Source organism: Trachemys scripta, chromosome 2, assembly GCF_013100865.1.
Source record: "Trachemys scripta elegans isolate TJP31775 chromosome 2, CAS_Tse_1.0, whole genome shotgun sequence".
Lineage (NCBI taxonomy): Eukaryota > Metazoa > Chordata > Testudines > Emydidae > Trachemys > Trachemys scripta.
This window is the reverse complement of record NC_048299.1, coordinates 162570191-162587930: the sequence shown is the minus strand read 5'-3', so window position 1 is coordinate 162587930 and position 17740 is coordinate 162570191. Positions and strand designations below refer to the sequence as shown.

The following is a 17740-nucleotide window of genomic DNA, read 5'->3' as shown; positions in this document are numbered from 1 at the left end:
CGAGAGCAAAGACAAATACCAAGATTTATTATGACAGAAGTTGGATTAAGCAGAGTGGAATGTGTACCCAGAAATAGCCTCACTCAGTCAACTTGGTGAGCTAGTGATTGACATCTGCATCTAGAAACAACAGAAAGCCATATTGGCCTCTCCATGTGTCAGGACCTAGATTCTGAGATGGTGAATGACCTCTCACAAAACTGGGCAACGTGTATGCTATGTGTCTTTCCACTGTTGCCCAGGACCATACAAAAGATAGGAAGGAGAGCATGGCAGTGACACTGTTTTTGCCTTTGTGGATGAAGAGGCTATGGATCTCAGGCAATTAACTAGCATTGGATCGTCTGATGCCTCTATGTCACAGAGGCCGTCTGCCATTGAAAAAAGCAGTTCGTCTGGGTTCAGACAGGTTAAAAATGGAGGAACTCATTATCACTCTCATGGACTCAAAGTAACTCAACAAAAACAAATTCTGCTGGCTGGTGCAAAGCCCATAGTTTAACTACCATGTAAAACATGGTCTTGAATTCCTCCAGGAGGGCTAATGTGGGTGTATAAGTGTCCAAGCAGAAAGGTAAATCTCTATAATGTTTTCATGTTCAAGGAAAGTAAGCTTGGTACCAATCCCAGCATTAAATGCTTCCTTAGGACATCAATGCTTATTCCAGCCCAATAAAAGGTCAGAAAACATAACCTTAGAATCTCATTCTGCTCCTTCAGCATCTATCTAAATCAAACTCCTGCACACAATGCATCTACTTCCTATCCATTAAAGCAGAGCTCCCAATAGCTACTGTCTTCAATCAGATGAATATTTAAATTGGGAGCTTTCTCAGATGACACCCAGTGTTGTACTTTATATATCCTCCCCTGGGGACTAATATCTCAGCTGGTACATATTTAAAGAACGACCAAGCTTCCCATCTGTGAAAATCTCATGACAATGAATCTGTGTGCCTTAGAACAACAAATAAGAACATTCATCTGCTTACCTGAAAATATACCTTCTTTGCGTAATAAGGCCCATAGGTCTGCCCCAGCGTGGAGACATATGGAACATCCAGAATAGAGATGGGAATTGGATTTGGTTTGTCGCTGTGGTCTGCAGTAAGAGAAATTGTGCTTTTTCCTCACTCTAGAAAAATAGATATGAATTATCCTGACTGTGGAGGTTAGTTCAAGAGAACTTCAGGAAGCAGGGTACTCCCCCTCCCACCAGGGACTTGCAGGTCTAGCTCTTCCCCCACCCAAGCTGCAAGTAGGCAGACGTACCCTTGTAACGATCTACCTGAAAATTGCCTCTCTGAGTAATAAGATCCATAAATACAGAAAAGTTTTCCTAGTCTCTTTCACCAAGGTATGCATTCTAAATTGTCAGGATTGGAGTACTATACATTCGTTTCAATATGTTTTGGAATAGTCTGCATTTAATGTGGAAGAAGTACTGAATGCAAGCAAATAATTGTACAACACTGGAAATCACACTCAAAGCCTAACATAAAACTCTGGATTACCATTTGAATCGTTGATGCATCTTTAAATGAAAATGTTTGTATAGATTAATGCATTAAAGAACAGTTTGATTGTACATGTGGACAAATGTTAATGAATAAAGAATGTATTTTGCTCACACTTGTAATCTTTCCCTTGTATTTAAGTTAGTCTCTCTGTTCTTGCTTTTCTTCTCTACTCTTTGTATAATTTAGTTTTACATAAATACATAAACATATATTGATGATTCGGTCTTTTTGGTATTGCTTGATTGTATTTACTGAACTTTCATGAACATTTTCTTTAAAATCTCAGATAAATTATTAAAAAAGAAATAGAAATCATGTTACTCAAGACAGACATGACAAACATTCATTGTTACTCATCTCTTCCACAGCATCACTCTAAGAAAGGGCGGCATTCAATGCATTAAGAAGCATTATGCCAGCACAGCATGAAAACTGTCGCAGATGCTCCCCATCACCCATCATAAATAAAACAGGCTCCTTGCAAGGTCTGTAGATTGTCAACATATTTGATGTGATTGGTTTTGGCATGTGACAATGCAAGACAAGCAAGTCAGAGGATGCCCTTCAATAATACAAATGGTCTAGATTGATTTATACTGATCCCATTTATACTGAGAAATGCAGCTGCTACTGGACTTTCAGAAGCTCTCATGGCATGTTGAGCAGCTTAAATGAGGAAAATGTGTACACAATGTCTGTAGATAATTTTTCAAAAAGATTCTGAGAGGCTCATGAGACATACATAGGTAAGGGACATAGATGTTTTAAATGTGCTTTGGGTAACTCAATTAAGATTCAGATACACTACGTTATTCATATACAATACCTTCCTTTTAGTGATGAATAAAATATTGTTTAGACAACAGTAGATACCCGAAAACTTGTGCTTCCTGTATTCCATACAGGCTTTCAAGTTGAGGTTGGATGAATATGAGCAAAAACAGTAAGAGTTCAAACTTGCCCATCTGCTCTTAATGCAAGTTGGAACCTCAACTCTTAAGCAAATTAGATATATGAAGTATCCTTAATTAAACATGAATTCCCACATATATTGTATATACACCAGTGGTTCTCAACCTATTTATCATTGTGGGCTGCATACGGTTGAGAACCAGAGTGCTCCCCCCCCCAAAACCGCTATGCTCAGCACTCTCCACTAAGAAACCCTTCCACAGAGTGGGGCCAGGCGTGGAGAGCTGGGCATGGGGCAGGGACCCTGATCCCGGATCCTGGTGCGCGGGGACTCCCAACCCCCACCATGCGGGGCCAGGGAGGCTGCCAGGACCCAGACCCTGCAGGGACCCGACCCTACTATGCAGGGTTAGGCAGCAACTGGCTGCCTGGAACCATGTGGGGAGCTGGGGGGCAGCCAGGACCCCACCCCCGGACCCTGCCCACCCCACAGCATGACAGCCGGGAGCCCAGAGCCCACCCCACCTGCTGCGCAGCAGCAGCCCGGGAGCCCACCCGCCTTTAGCACACAGCTGTGTGCTAATTGGGCCATATGCGGCCCATGGGCCACGGGTTGAGAACCGTTGATATAGACACTATTTATATTCTCGTATGTATTATATATACACACACACTATATTTAGATTCAAATGATAAGTTTTAACAAATATAGTACCATATCAGCAACACTGCAGAAGCCACTTGACACTACCCAGGGATCTGGCCCACAAAACCTCAAATTAATGCACAGAAAAATCTCTTGAAAATAAAACTGGATGTTAGCAATGCTTCTTGGCCACCATGGAGGGGAAAAACAGACCCATTCAATAGATGCAGAGAATTGCTCTCCTTCCTTCAGAGAATGTGGAAACACACCTTGACTCTGAGATAGCCTGTAGTATGTCATGTCCTTGAACAAGCTAATGGAGATTAGGTTCAAGTTACAATGTCTGGAGAGACAGCTAGGATCATTTCCTTTAATTTTTCAAAAATACGCTAACTTAGTGATCATTAAAAAAACATTACTCACTTTGTGCAGTAACTGTGGTTCTTCGAGATGTGTCCCCCTATCGGTGCTCCACTTGGTGACTTCTGACAGTATCACCACTTGGAGGAGAGAGTTTCAGAATAGAGTTCACCATGAACTGGATGGAGACCAATAACTCAAAACTTAGGGAATTTCACAGGTGCAATAGAACAGTTAGTCTGTAAAACAAACTAATTTCACATAAGTCACTGAAAAGCCAAAACATGGCAACTATTTCCACAAGCGGCATTTCTCTCTCTTTTCACTGCACGTGCCCCATTGCAATGTAAACTAGTTTCGCACAAGGAGCTGCCCAATGAGCTCAGCTTCTGAACAGGACAATGTTCGCTTACATTCGTTTTACAATCAAGTCTCCCTCATCCTGAAGAAGATTCTCAATAGTTCAAGAGACTGAGCTGGGCCTAGAAATGTTTTATGAGATTGCTGTAGAAAGACTTCACTGCCCGAGGTACAATGATGTGCTGGGGTGTGGGGGGGACACAGAAGCGTCTTAAAATTCTGTCAAACTTTGTGCAGGGACAATCTCCCTGCCTGTGATGAAATCTCCCCCCCCCTTTATGCAGCCTGCAGAATCATCCCTGCTACAGCTAATTTGTCCCTAAGGTTCATAAAGAGTCATATAAAGAGCTTTTACTTTCATTTGGAATGCAAGTGTCAGGGTTTTTTTTTAATATACACCTCTACCCCGATATAACGCTGTCCTCGGGAGCCAAAAAATCTTATGTTATAGGTGAAACAGCGTTATATCGAATTTGCTTTGACCCACTGGAGTGCGCAGCTCCCCCCCCGGAGCACTGCTTTACCGCGTTATATCCGAATTCGTGTTATATCGGGTCGTGTTATATTGGGGGTAGAGGTATATTTATTTTCCTAGAGGAAAAGACACCCCAGTTTCCAGGTCTGCTCTGTCATCACCCAATTTTTAATAAAAATGAACACTGTATAATATACAGAATATATGGACAATGTATATATTCAATATATTTTTCAGGATTAAAGTATAAATGCTTACAGCAAGTGCACTTAATGTAAGTTTGTTTGCCAGAGCTGGTGTCTTCTTCCTTGGTTGTCGTTCTAATGAAAAAGCATTTTATTCACGAGTTAGTGTCTCATACTTCTACAGTGCAAGAGACTCAGAACTGGAAGGGACCTTGAGAGGTCATCTAGTCCAGTCCTCTTTTTTGGGTTTTTGTTTTGTTTTATTTACAAGGAATGCACCAAGTATTGTGTCTCTGAACACAGAATGAACCAAGAACAAAAGGAGCTGTTTCTTACAGCACCCTAGCCGCTTTAGCCAACACCAGACTCAAAAGCTCTCTCAAGCTTTTTCCAAGGTCACATTGTGCTTAGGTTCCTGCCTCTCTCTCTTCTTGTCTGTTCTCAATTTGAGATCTCTCTCTCCACACCTCTTTCCCCCCCCCCCCCGGAAACAGATACTCATCCAAAACCTCCTGGGTGGGTTCACATACACCAATTATTTTTTGTCAAGATCCAAATTTCTTGCTTACGATATAGTCAAGATCCAGACTCCAGAGAAAATTGTAATGAAACAACAATAATGGTAAGTAAAAAGATTTTGGGGTCAATTCAAAAGCATCTGGTGGTCCGGATGTGGCTTGGGATCTGCCTATTGACTACCCCGACATATACCTATTGTCTTGGTAGGGGCTTATGGTTATAGTTATGTTAATTGAGGATGAATTCACACCTGTCAACCTCAGTGGGGTTTCAACTCAACCTGTAACAAGGTTTCACCCAGCTCAAAACAATATTTATCTCCTTACAGTCCTGTTAGCCCTGCAGGCGCCAACACAAGTAGGGGAGGGAGAGATTGGCTATTTCATCTTACCGCCACAATTGTCCCTTAAGTTCCAGTTACACTGGTGCAACCCTCCTGAAAACAAGGCTTGCAGAACCATGATTACTGGCAATTAGGGCTGTCCATTAATCAGTTAACTCATGCGATTAACTCAAAAAAATTAATTGCGATAAAAATATGTATCCCAATTAATCGCCGTTTTAATCGCACTGTTAAACAATAGAACACCAATTGAAATTTATTAAGTATTTTGATGTTTTTTCTACCTTTTCATATATATTGTATACTGTGTTGTAATTGAAATAAAAGTGTATATTATTTTGATTACAAATATTTGCACTGCAAAATCATAAACAAAAGAAATAGTATTTCAATTCACTTTATACAAGTACTGTAGTGCAATCTCTGTTGTGAAAGTGCAACTTTAAAATGTAGGATTTTTTGTGTTAGATAGCTGCACTCAAAAACAAAACAATGTAAAACTTCAGAGCCTACAAATCCATTCAGTCCTAATTTTTGTTCAGCCAATCACTAAGAGAAACAATTTTGTTTACATTTACAGGAGATAATGCTGCCTGCTTCTTGTTTACGTCATCTGAAAGTGAGAACAAGTGTTCTCATGGCATTGTTGTAGCTGGTGTTGCAAGATATTTACATGCCAGAAATCCTAAACATTCTTATGTCTCTTCATGCTTCAGCCACCATTCCAGAGGACATGCTTTCATGCTGATGACAGTCGTTAAAAAAATAATGCGTTAATTAAATTTGTGACTGAACTTCTTGGGGGAGAACTGTATGTCTGCTGCTCTATCTGCATTCTGCCATATATTTCATGTTATAGAAGTCTCAGATGATGACCCAGCACATTGTTCATTTTAATAACACTTTCACTGCAGATTTGACAAAATGCAAAGAAGGTACCAATGTGAGATTTCTAAAGATAGCTACAGCACTCGACTTTAGGTTGTCGAGTGCTTTTCCGTTACCTTTTCCGTAACTGGTGTTCGAGATGTGTTGCTCAGGTCCATTCCACAATAGGTGTGTGCACTCGCCACTGGAGTGGCACCTCCATAGCATGCTATAACAGGTGCTGTGCACTCCCCTCTCTGCCCCCCCCCCCCCAGTTCCTTCTTGCCAGACAACTCCCACAGAGGGGAAGGCGGGATGTGGAATGGACATGAGCAACACATCTCGAAGAACACCAGTTATGGAAAAGGTAACTGTCTTTTATTCTTCGAGTGATTGCTCAGGCGTATTCCACACTAGGTGATTACAAGCTGTATCTGTTGGAGGTGGTTAGGAGTTCAGACTCTCGGGACGGAGCACTGCCCTGCCGAACCCGGCATCCTCCCTGATCTGGGAGATGATCGCATAATGCAAGGTGAACGTGTGAACAGAAGACCAGCCCTACAAATGTGCTGAATGGGAACATGTGCTAAAAAGGCAGCCGACGAGGCTTGCACCCTAGTTGAATGTGCCCTTACAATCGGTGGCAGGGAATCCCCGCCAGGCCGTAACAGGCACGCATACATGGGGTGATCCAGTTGGAGAGCCGCTAAGTGGAGATTGGCCAACCTCTCATGCACTCGGCCGAGGTGATGAACAGTTGCGAGGATTTCCTGAATGGCTTTGTCCGTTCCAGGTAAAAGGCCAGAGCCTGTCGCACATCCAGCATGTGGAGGAGGCGCTCCTCACTGGATGCATGGGGCTTCGGACAGAGGACCAGCAGAAAAATATCCTAAGCCATGTGGTAGGTGGAGACCACGTTGGGGAGGAATGAAGGATATGGTCAGAGATGGACCTTACCCTTATGGAACACCGTGTATGGGAGTTCGGAGATCAGCGCCCTGAGTTCCGAGACCCATCTAGCTGATGTGATCGCCACCAGGAAGGCTATCTTCCTCGATAGGTGTGACCAGGAGCACGTAGCTAGCGGCTCAAATGGGGGACCCGTCAACCGGGCCAGCGCCATGTTCAGGTCCCACTGCAGGACTGGAGGCCCGAACTGCGCCTTGCTGGACAGCCCAGACAGCAGGAGCCACAAAACCCTCCACATGGACCCGGCGGAGGCATAGACCTTGCAGTCATATCCACGGCATCCAACGCTGCCTGCAGGGTCGCCCTGGCAGCCGCTGTATCCTCCTCCACCAGAGCCTTGAACTCCTTTATGTCATACTCCTGGAGGGAGACCTTGAATTCGGGCAGAGAGCCCCACAAACTGAACTCATACCGACCCAGGAGAGCTTGATGGTTTGCCACCCTTAACCGGAAACTTGAGGACAAATAAACCTGTCTCCCGAATAAGTCCAGCCTCCTTGAGTCTTTATTTTTCAGAGTAGGGGCTGACTGGCCCTGCCTCTTCCTGTGGTTGACCGATACAACCACCAGGGAGTTGGGGGCAGGGTGGGTGTACAGGTATTCATGCCCCTTGGCGGGCACAAAGTACTTCCGTTCCGCCCTCTTAGAGATGGGGGCAAGGAAGCTGGGGTTTGCCACAAGGAATTTGAAATGTTCACCACCCGTTCGTGGAGTGGGAGGACCACCCTGCCCAGTGCCAAGGCCGAGAGGACATTGAAGAAGGAGTTTGAGGGCTCCTCCACCTCCTCGGCTTGAAGGTTGTAGCTCGATGCCACCCATTTCAACAGTTCCTGGTGGGCCTTAAGAGTCCTCCTATTGAACAGATGGAGAAGGAGCCGTAATCACCTCATTGGGGAGGATGAGGATGGGGGTGTGTTATTCTGCGTACCCACCAGTGCCAGAAGTCCCACCACTTGGTCACCCTCCGGCCATGGAACTGGAAATGAATGCCCCACTGACTCCCTTCTGGGAGGCTGAGATACGGAGGCTGACTGTCTCTCCGAGGCTCCAGCCACCGAGCAAGCCACCACCAGGGGCTGCGTCAGGGGCCACGGGACCCATTGGTACCACAGTGCCAGCCAAGGAGCCTGGTGCCACTGCACCTGCTGTGGCACCGGCGGAGCAGGCTGTTCAGCCTGACTAGCCTTTCCCATCGACTGACTACTACGAAGGGAGGCCGGGCTGGCATACGACCTGCCGCTGTCCTGGGACTGGGATGAGTGGTGGCATTGGGAATGGTGCTAACCACAAGACCGTGATCCCAGCGTGGAGGAGCAGGAATACTATTGGTAGCAGCTGCTCGCGATCTGCTCCGATGGGCGGATCCGCGACGGCGAGGTGCCAGCGATCGACACCTAGGACTGCGGGAGCAGTGCTGCAGCGGGGTCCTAGAGCGAGACGAAAAACGGGAATGGCGTTTATGCCTGTATCGCGATGGGATATGATGGCCTCTCAAAGACGAGGACCTCTGCTGCCGTCTGTCCCGGTCTTGATGGGGCATGCTCTCCTTGCGAGGTACACGTTCCCTCAAGGTAGAGCGTTGCCTGGATCCCCTGCCAGTTGGAACCAGACCAGACAACTTGGTGGGGGTCAATGGGGACCAGTGCGGACTGCACTCGGGGGCAGTTGCTGATCGGCAAACGGCATCAGGAACATTCCCTAGACCGCAAAAGGTACCGATCAGGTGGGGACTGCGGAGATCCAAGCAACGCCTTGTCTCTGGACCAGGGAGCCAATGATGGCGGGGTCCCTGGTACTGGCAGAGACATAACGTCCCAGGCTGCTTGCAGTGCCTCCGGCGTGGAGGACACCCGGACATCCGGGGAGGTCAGCGCTGAGTGGGCTGGGCTGCTCTGCTCAACCTGAGTCAGAGGCCTGGAGGCTGACGGGGATTGAGAACTGCCCAATGTGGGTCTAGTCTCTTCCCCGGTCTTGCTCCGGTGTCTAGGTGAAGACCCTTTCTTGGCGTGTCCCATGGATGGGGAGCGGTGCTGACTGTTGGAAGGTACCGAAGGGTCGCCGCACACCAACACCGTGGTACTTGGTGCTGACTCGGAGCAGCGCACCAGAGTTGGGGTCAACGCCGACTCTATCAGAATGGCTCGGAGCCAAATGTCCCTTTCCTTTTTGGTCCGAGGCTTGAATGAGCTGCGAATCTTGCAGTGATCCCCACTGAGATGGGTTCCCCCCAGACAGTGTAAAACAGTCCATGTGCGGCTCACTCACTGGTGCACTAACTAAATTAACACTAATCTAAACTACTTTAACTACAGGTACTACTAACTATGAACGAACAAGAGTTCAAGAGGAAAGCTGCAGCCAAACTGGAGCAGAGCAGTTCCAATGCACCTTCACTGGCAGCAAGAGGAACTGAGGGTGGGGAGCATGCAGTGTCCCTTATACCACACCATGGAGGCGCCACTCCAGGGGTCGCTAGGGGCACTCCCCTATAGGTACTGCTAGGGTAAAAAAACTTCCGGCACGGGTGTGCATGGCAAGCACGCACATGTACCATGGAATGTACATGAGCAATCATTTGATGAATCTGAAGTGCCTTCCAAAAATCTGAGAGGGACAAGGTGTGGAGCATGCTTTCAGAAGTCTTAACAGAGCAACACTTTGATCCGGAAACTACACAACCTAAACCATGAAAAAAGAAAATCAATCTTCTGCTGATGGCATCTGACTCAGATAATGAAAATGAACATGCTTTGGTCTGCACTGCTTTGGATTGTTATTGAAAAGAACCTATCATCAGCATGGACACATGTCCTCTGGAATGGTGGTTGAAGCATGAAGGAACATATGAATCTTTAGCGCATCTGGCACGTAAATGTCTTTCGACACCAGCTACAACAGTGCCATGAGAATACTTGTTCTCACTTTCAAGTTACATAAACAAGAAGCTGGCAGCATTATCTCCTGCAAATTTAAACAAACTTGTTTGTCTAAGCAATTGGCTGAACAAGAAGTAGGACTGAGTGGACTTGCAAACTCTAAAATTTTACATTGTTTTATTTTTGAACACAGTTTTTTTGTACACAATTCTACATTTGTAAGTTCACATGGTAAAGAGATTGCACTACAGTCAGGGCCAGCTCCAGGCACCAAGCAGGTGCTTGGGGCGGCCACTCCGGAGAGGGGCGGCAGGTTCAGGTATTTGGCGGCAATTCGGCGGACGGTCCCTCACTCCACCTGGGAGTGAAGGACCTCCCGTCCAAATTGCCTCCACAGATCGTGATCGCGGCTGTTTTGTTTGTTTGTTTTGGCTTGTTGTTTGAATGCATTAAAAGATTTGAGAAGTCAGCCACACACAAGAATCTTATTTTCCATGACTGGTACAAAATAAGCACTAAATTACTTTTAGTAAGAAAAATATCGGAGATTAAATGAATCCCAAGCTAAAATAGTTTCAGACTTCAAATCTTTCTGGATGTGGCTGAATCAAAGGGCTTGTCTAGATGAAAAATTAGTGTGTGAAAATCTGGGATCTAAATCAGTAGCCTGCTGTGCACTAAAAGTTCCTTAATATACAGTGACCTACTATGGTTTGAAACAAAAGTAGGTTACTGCACACTAGGGAACATTCAGTGCACAGCAGCAGGGTCCACATGGACAGCTAGTGTGCAGCACTCTGGAGTGGTGTAGAATTTACATCTAACTTGCACATAGTGTTTGTGTAGATGTGCCTTGCTTGGCCATCTCTCTCTCTCTCTACTGGATATGTTATTAATTTAGATTATCTTCTAAGGACAAGTAGTCACTACTGGGAACATTTTCCTAAAGTGACCTTCAATTGTATGTGCACAGAACTGCATAAACAATTACTATACCCTCACATACAAGTTGAGTAGTTAGACATCTATTCAGTTTGTGTGGAGATGCAATTATTGTGCTTGCAACCAAATGTGTATCATCTGTAAGCAAATGAGTAAGATCAGATTAAGATCACTGAAACTGTTGTCCTTTCAGCATTGCTATTTCTGTGCCACTTCAACAAGGTAATTAGTTCTAGGAGCAAGAGACTGCATCGATACAGATACAGTTGGACTCATTCTGAAAGCAATAAATCATCTAAAGAGATAAGAAAATCACTTCATTACTTACAAATGAAAAAGATGATGTGATTTAAAGAGTCATGCTTGAAACACACTAGCAGAATTCCTATGATCCATCATCCACAATAAAATGAATTATTTAAGAGCTATTTGACAGCAGGCAAGATGAAATATTTCTCTTTAACAATGCCCCCCACCCTCCCAAAAAAAAGTTTTGCATATATACTGTAAACAAATGAAGTTATTTTTTCATACACACACTAGTTTGTTTTATACTAAAGGTACTTTTCTGCAAAACAATGGAGACATCATCCACCTTTCCACCACCAGCCTTTCCCCTCCTTCCAGTCAAGCATCTCTGCCTGTCTCAGGCTTCTCCTCTGCATGTTTCAAAGGCCACATTAAGTTTAACATTGTCTGCGTCTCCAAGCACCTCCTTTTCTCAATTTCTGAACTTCTGATCCCATTAGAGGTGGGCTCATTATTCACTGAAAATGTCCCTTCTTGCTGTTTTTTTATTAATTGGCTATTGTTCAAAGCACACCACCTATATTTATGGCTTTTCTGGGGTGGTGATCACTATGGTATCATGATGCCTAGCCAGCTTGGAGAATTTAGGCCCAGAAGTTAAGCGACTTCCCCAAAGTCACCCAGGAAGTCTGTGGCAGAGCTAGGAACTGAAATCAGGTCTCCCAATTCCTAGTCCAGTGCCTTCACCAGAAGAATGCCAATCTTGTTTATTTAAAAGTGTTTTTGAAAGATGCTGGTTTAACATCATCCACCACCTTGATGTTTTTCAGCATGCTCTGGAGGGCCCACTGGAAGGATGAGAAAAGACTTCAGTCTCTATGGTCCATTCAATCCTTGGCATCTCAGGCTTGCCAGGACAGCAGCTGGAAGTGCACAAGCAAAACTCTGTCTCAAGAGCAAGAAATCCAAAATATACAGTTTCTCAGCCAAAACCTGGCATTATAAGACTATAGAAGCCCTTCCAGTGAACTGACCATCACGCATCTTAAAGTAGGTGGTAGGTAGAAGAGAGCAAGATTTGGTGGTCTGTCAGTTCTGCCTGTCTTTATGCTACCATGTATGGGCATAAAAAGAAAAGGCTAAAAGGCATTTCCTGCAAGAAATAGCTAACATTTGGACTGAACTTCTCCTTTATTCTCATCCTCTCTGAAGGTGAAGGAGAACATTCCGTGTGACACCCAAAGAAGATGGGGCACAGAGGAGTATGTGGATTTTTGAGGTTAGGGTCAGACAGACTCATAAGAAAGAATCCCCCATTTTGTCCCTCTTATCTGCACCCAGCACCTAAGTATCAATTGACGTTAATAAAAGAGAAAATCTCACTCACCATTATGCTATCTATGTAATGTTATTTCACAGAAGCATTTTAGACTGAACAGAAATAGAAGAACAATTCAAGCTAGTCCTGCTCACTGACAGAGCAGCAAGTGCATTATTGCGCTGTTAACAACAGACTCTACACTGGAGAAAATTCCCATTCCTACGGTGCAGAGAAGTTTTACAATTACTCAGGAAGCCCTAACTTGTACCCACTTGCCCAGGCCCTTGTATAACCTTTGGTCATTAGCACCTTTAGGCTCAGGCAACAACTGAAAAATCTCGGTACAGTTTGTGCCGAGGACATTGAGTCTGATTATTTAGAACAAAATGAATCACTACCAGTCCATTTTCGGATTTCAAAACCATTTATCAAAGATTATCCAGAGTTTTACCTGCCTAAAAGTTGTTAATCTAGTCTCTATTTTAATACTGTATTTTATGGCTCTTCCAGAACAATAGTCATTTGTGCTCCCATTGTGGAGCTGATTCTGCAGTAAATTAACATACTCCCGCAGCTGTACATGTCCCTACTGATCTCATTAATTATACCAATGGGACTACAAACACATTCTGCATTAGAACCACACAAGGCAAGCAGTGTGAATTAGTATCTGCCAAACTGAAAATCAGTACTTTTGTATTTTCCCCCCAAATTCCCCACCTCTTAATTGCCTGTAGTATTCTTAGAAGGAAAGCTAGTCAAAAGCTGTATTAAAGGAAATCTCTCCTTTTCGCCATCAGGCCCTGGAGCAGACTGGGAAGCCTATCCCATATTATGCTCTTGTTACAAGATGTTGACTCAACACAGCCTCAGGGAGGTATGTCATCTGCTATTAAATACTGATACATCTATCAAAGAAAGTAAGGCTGATCTGCAGCATTCAAATGAAAGTGGGATTGAGAAGAGAGTGTCCCCACTTCTCAACTAAAGCAGGAAAATATTTTTTTCTTGTTATGAAAGGCAGAACTACCATTAAACTCAAATTGTTCAGACTTCTCGCCCCTTTCTTTTCTCTGCCCCCAAATGCCCCTCTTTACCATTTCTAACCTGCCATTTTTCTCAACTCCTCCATCCTTCTGAAGGAGGGTGGTGGGGTCTGAAGTCAGACCACAGGTGGAACTGAGTCTTCCAATATCATCAATAGTGTTTTGGAGAAAGAGCTGACAACAGATGATTGCTACTGAAAGAAAAAAGCCAATAGAAATTAAATGCAATATTTCTCTGCTAGAGAATTTGAGCCCCTTTATAAGAAATATGATTTCACTGTGAAAGTACCTGGTGATTTATTTTTATAGCAGATTTCTATATTTTCAAGGTAAAATTCTCCAGTTTCACAGAACAATTTAAAAAGAGCTATTTAAACAACAGTGTGCACTATCCAGATAAACCCAAAGAACTCCAAGAACTTTTGTTCAGGAAATACATACATCCAGCTGCTCAGACATAAAAGCAGACTCTCATTATTTGTAAATTTTGTATTTATTATAACAAAAGTTATGACATGTTCATTTGTGCATTCTGCTTTAATATAACTCTTGGTATGTAAATGATCTACAGTAAAGGAGCTCTATACAATCATGCTGGTTGTGGCAGCAATAAGGAACACAAATAAAATGTGCCTGTAAAAGTAAAAGAAGAAAAAGAGACCAGAAGAAAAAGAGGCTGTTTTCTATGGTTTAAGAACCACCTAAATTTGTAGGTAATTTATACAGCCACTCAGTATGACAACCATGGCCCAAAGAGTCAAGAAAACAAAAAGTCAGTTCAGGTTGTGTCCTTATGCCAAAACTACAAAACATTTTAAGCATCACTATACAACACAGATCTATTTACAGTAATTTCCCAATCAACTGTTCTCTCAGAGAAAATTAGTGAATCTCAGTGACTTAAGTCATCTGAAAGAGTAAAGCAACTCCTAGGAGTTAGTCTCCATATTCTACAAATGTCTATCATTTTCAAGACCAAAAAAGCCTTTTTCTTTCTCAAAGAAATACAGTATTACAATATTACTTAATCATTTAGCACTGGCATATTGCCCTGCTTCCCAAACAAACAAAAAAACGAGCCATTTAAAAAAAATTACATCATCATGTCTCTCTGCAATATATTAAACCTTTTATTTTTTACACTTGATATGTTAAGGGGAAAGTTAACTAGTTTAAATCTTATTGGTAAATCATCTCTAGAACAATGTCAGTTGATATTAAAACTAACAAACAGAAAGAGAAGCTGCAGTTATCTGTAGTGGCAGGGTAAGGAAAACAAAATGTAGTAAAACCCCTGCAGTAATGTGAGCCCTATTTGGGTCCTGCACTCATGTCTTCTTGTTCGTTAGCTTATTTCTGAACAGTATGCAGATTGGGTCATAGTGGTGTATCGTAATAGTCTGGCAGCTGATCCATCTGATACTGCCGCTGCTGCTGCTGCTGTTGTTGTTCCTGGTGTTGTTTCATAATCTCCTTGACCTCTTCTTCAAGCTCTGGTGGGATGATGAATTGGTCATCTGGATCTGGCTGGGCTGGGGCTGCAAAGTAGCCCCCAGTTTTTCTGAGAGGTGCATCAGTTGCTACTTCAATCAAGTTATGGCTCCTTTCCTGAGGAGCCACAGAACCATTGCCCCGTCGGCGCCCAATTGTACCAGTGCTGGAATAATCTGCTTTCCTGGAAAGGCCCGTTTCATCCTCATTCGCGCTAATGACGATGCCTTCATCGCTGGCTTCCACAGGCACTTGGAGCAACTGCTTCTCCTTTGCTCGGCTGCAGTGGATGTCCACCTCCACTTCCACCTGGCTGCCATTGGTAAAGACACCCTCAATTGGCTCTTCGTCATCACTGTCAAGGCCATTGTCAGAGAAGGCGCTGGAGAAGGTGGCGCTGGACAACTGCCTTTGGAAAGAATTGGACAGGCAGACTGGGTGAAGCATGCAGCGCTGTTCATTGGGGTATGCTGGGCTGTTCTCATTCATGGCTACCTGAGGGGGCTCATCAGAGGCTGTGGACCCCACCTCGCTGCTCATTTCAGAGGTGGAGATCTCGCTGCTAATTTCAGAGGCCATGCCGCTGCTGGAAGATGGCATTCCCAAAGCATCTGTAGGTCTGTCTTTAATGACTACGTTGACTGACTGGGGAAAGATGCCTGGGCTGGGGGGCGGGACTCCATTAAGCTCACAGCAGCAAAAGCTGTCCTCCGTCACATTGAGCTGAACCACCACCGCACTGATGCTGTCGTTGTAGCCGTAGCTCTGGGCCAAAGTGCAAAGCTTCTTTGCAGCCGCCAGTGGTTCAGGCACATTTCTGACTGCTTCCACCACCTCCTCGATGGAGAGGCTGTCCCACAATCCCTTGCTACCCAGAATGAAGAACTCGTCCTGCGGAGTCAAGGTAATTGACTGGACATGAGGGCGGGGCACAACGCTTGGGTGAAGGAAGGTGTATCCCAAGATTCTTGTGGAATCTGTCACGCCATTTACTTTACCATCCTGAAATTTAAAAAAAAAAAAGAGGACACGAAGTTGAGACTATAGAAAGACGAAAAATGCCTAGCACTTACATCTTACAAGCATTTTAGAAATGTCTATCTTCACAACATCCTGTGTGGCAGCTACACATCCCATCCATTTTATAGATAAGGAGCCAGAGTGATGAAGTTTTTTGGGGAAAAACGGATGTAGTCTCATCATATCGTGATAACACTCTTCATTTTACTAGTATCTCTGGAGGATGCTGAACAGAAGCTAATGAAGCAAGTCCAGATAACTTGCATCCGAGAATTTTGAGAGCTGGCTGAGACGCTCATGGGACTGTTAATGTTGATTTTCCAGAAACCTTAGAGCACTGGGAAAGTTCCAGATGACTGGAAGAAAGCTAATCATGTGCCAATTTTTAAAAGGGTAAACAGGATGACCCTGATAATTATAGGCCGGTCAGCCTGACGCGAATCCTGGGCAAGATAATGGAGTGGCTGATATGGGACTCTATTAATAAAGAATTAAAGGAGGGTAATGTAAATAATGCAAATCAAGATGGGTTCATGGAAAATAGATCCTATCAAATTAACCTATCTTTTTTTAATGAAATGATAAGTTTGGGTGATATGGTAATAGTATCAGAGGGGTAGCCGTGTTAGTCTGGATCTGTAAAAAGCAACAAAGTCTCCTGTGGCACCTTTAAGACTAACAGACGTATTGGACATAAGCTTTCGTAGGTGAATACCCACTTTGTCAGACGCATGCGTCTGACGAAGTGGGTATTCACCCACGAAAGCTTATGGTAACAGTGTTGACATAATATCCTAGACTCTGTAAAGTCTTCGACATGACATTGCACCACATTAAATGGATTAAAAACTGGCTAGATGATTGATCTCAAAATTTAACTGAAAATGGGGAATCAGCATCATGTGGATGTGTTTCCAGTGGGGTCCCGTAGGGATGGGTTCTTGGCACTATGCTATTTAACATTTTTATCAATGACCTGGGAGAAAACAGATAGTTTGCAGATGACACAAAAATGGGGGGGGGGGAAGGTGGTAAATAATGAAGACAAGTCATTGATTCAGAGAGATCTGGATCAGTTGATGAACTGGGCATAAGCAAACAATATACATTTTAATACAGCTAAATGTAAATGTATACATCTAGGAACAAAAAGAGTGTAGGCCATACTTACATGATGGGGGATTCTATCCTGGAAAGCAATGACTCTGAAAAATATTGGGGGGTCATGGCAGATAATCAGTTGACCATGAGCTCCCAATGTGAAGCTGTGACCAAAACAGCTAATGCAATCCCGGGATCAAGAACCAGGGGACTCTCGAGTGGGAGCAGAGGGGTAATTTTTCCTCCAATATTTGGCACTTGTGCGACCATTGCTGGAATATAGTGTCCAGTTTGGGTGCCCACAATTCAAGAAGGATACTGATAAACTGGAGAGGGTTCAAAGAAGAGCCATGAGAATGATTAAAGGACTAGAAAACATGCCTTATAGTGATTGAGGTCCAATGGCTGGAATTTGAACTAGAGAAATTCAGACTGGAAATGAGGTGTAAAATTTTGACAGTGAAGGTAATTAACTATTGGAACAATCTGCCAATGGTCGTGGTGGATTCTCCATCACTGACAAGTTTTAATCAAGATT

The 17740-nt window shown here is 44.0% G+C and overlaps 1 protein-coding gene across 1 annotated transcript in view; it reads right to left on the bottom strand.

Moving 5' to 3' along the window:
* Positions 1 to 14067: 14067 nt before the first annotated feature.
* Positions 14068 to 17740, bottom strand: part of PHLPP1 (PH domain and leucine rich repeat protein phosphatase 1) — a 218789-nt gene continuing 215116 nt past the window's right edge. The window contains exon 17 of the mRNA XM_034762095.1: positions 14068 to 16083. Coding sequence (XP_034617986.1) covers positions 14968 to 16083 — 1116 coding nt within the window. The 3' untranslated portion in view covers positions 14068 to 14967. The remainder of the gene's footprint in view (positions 16084 to 17740) is intronic.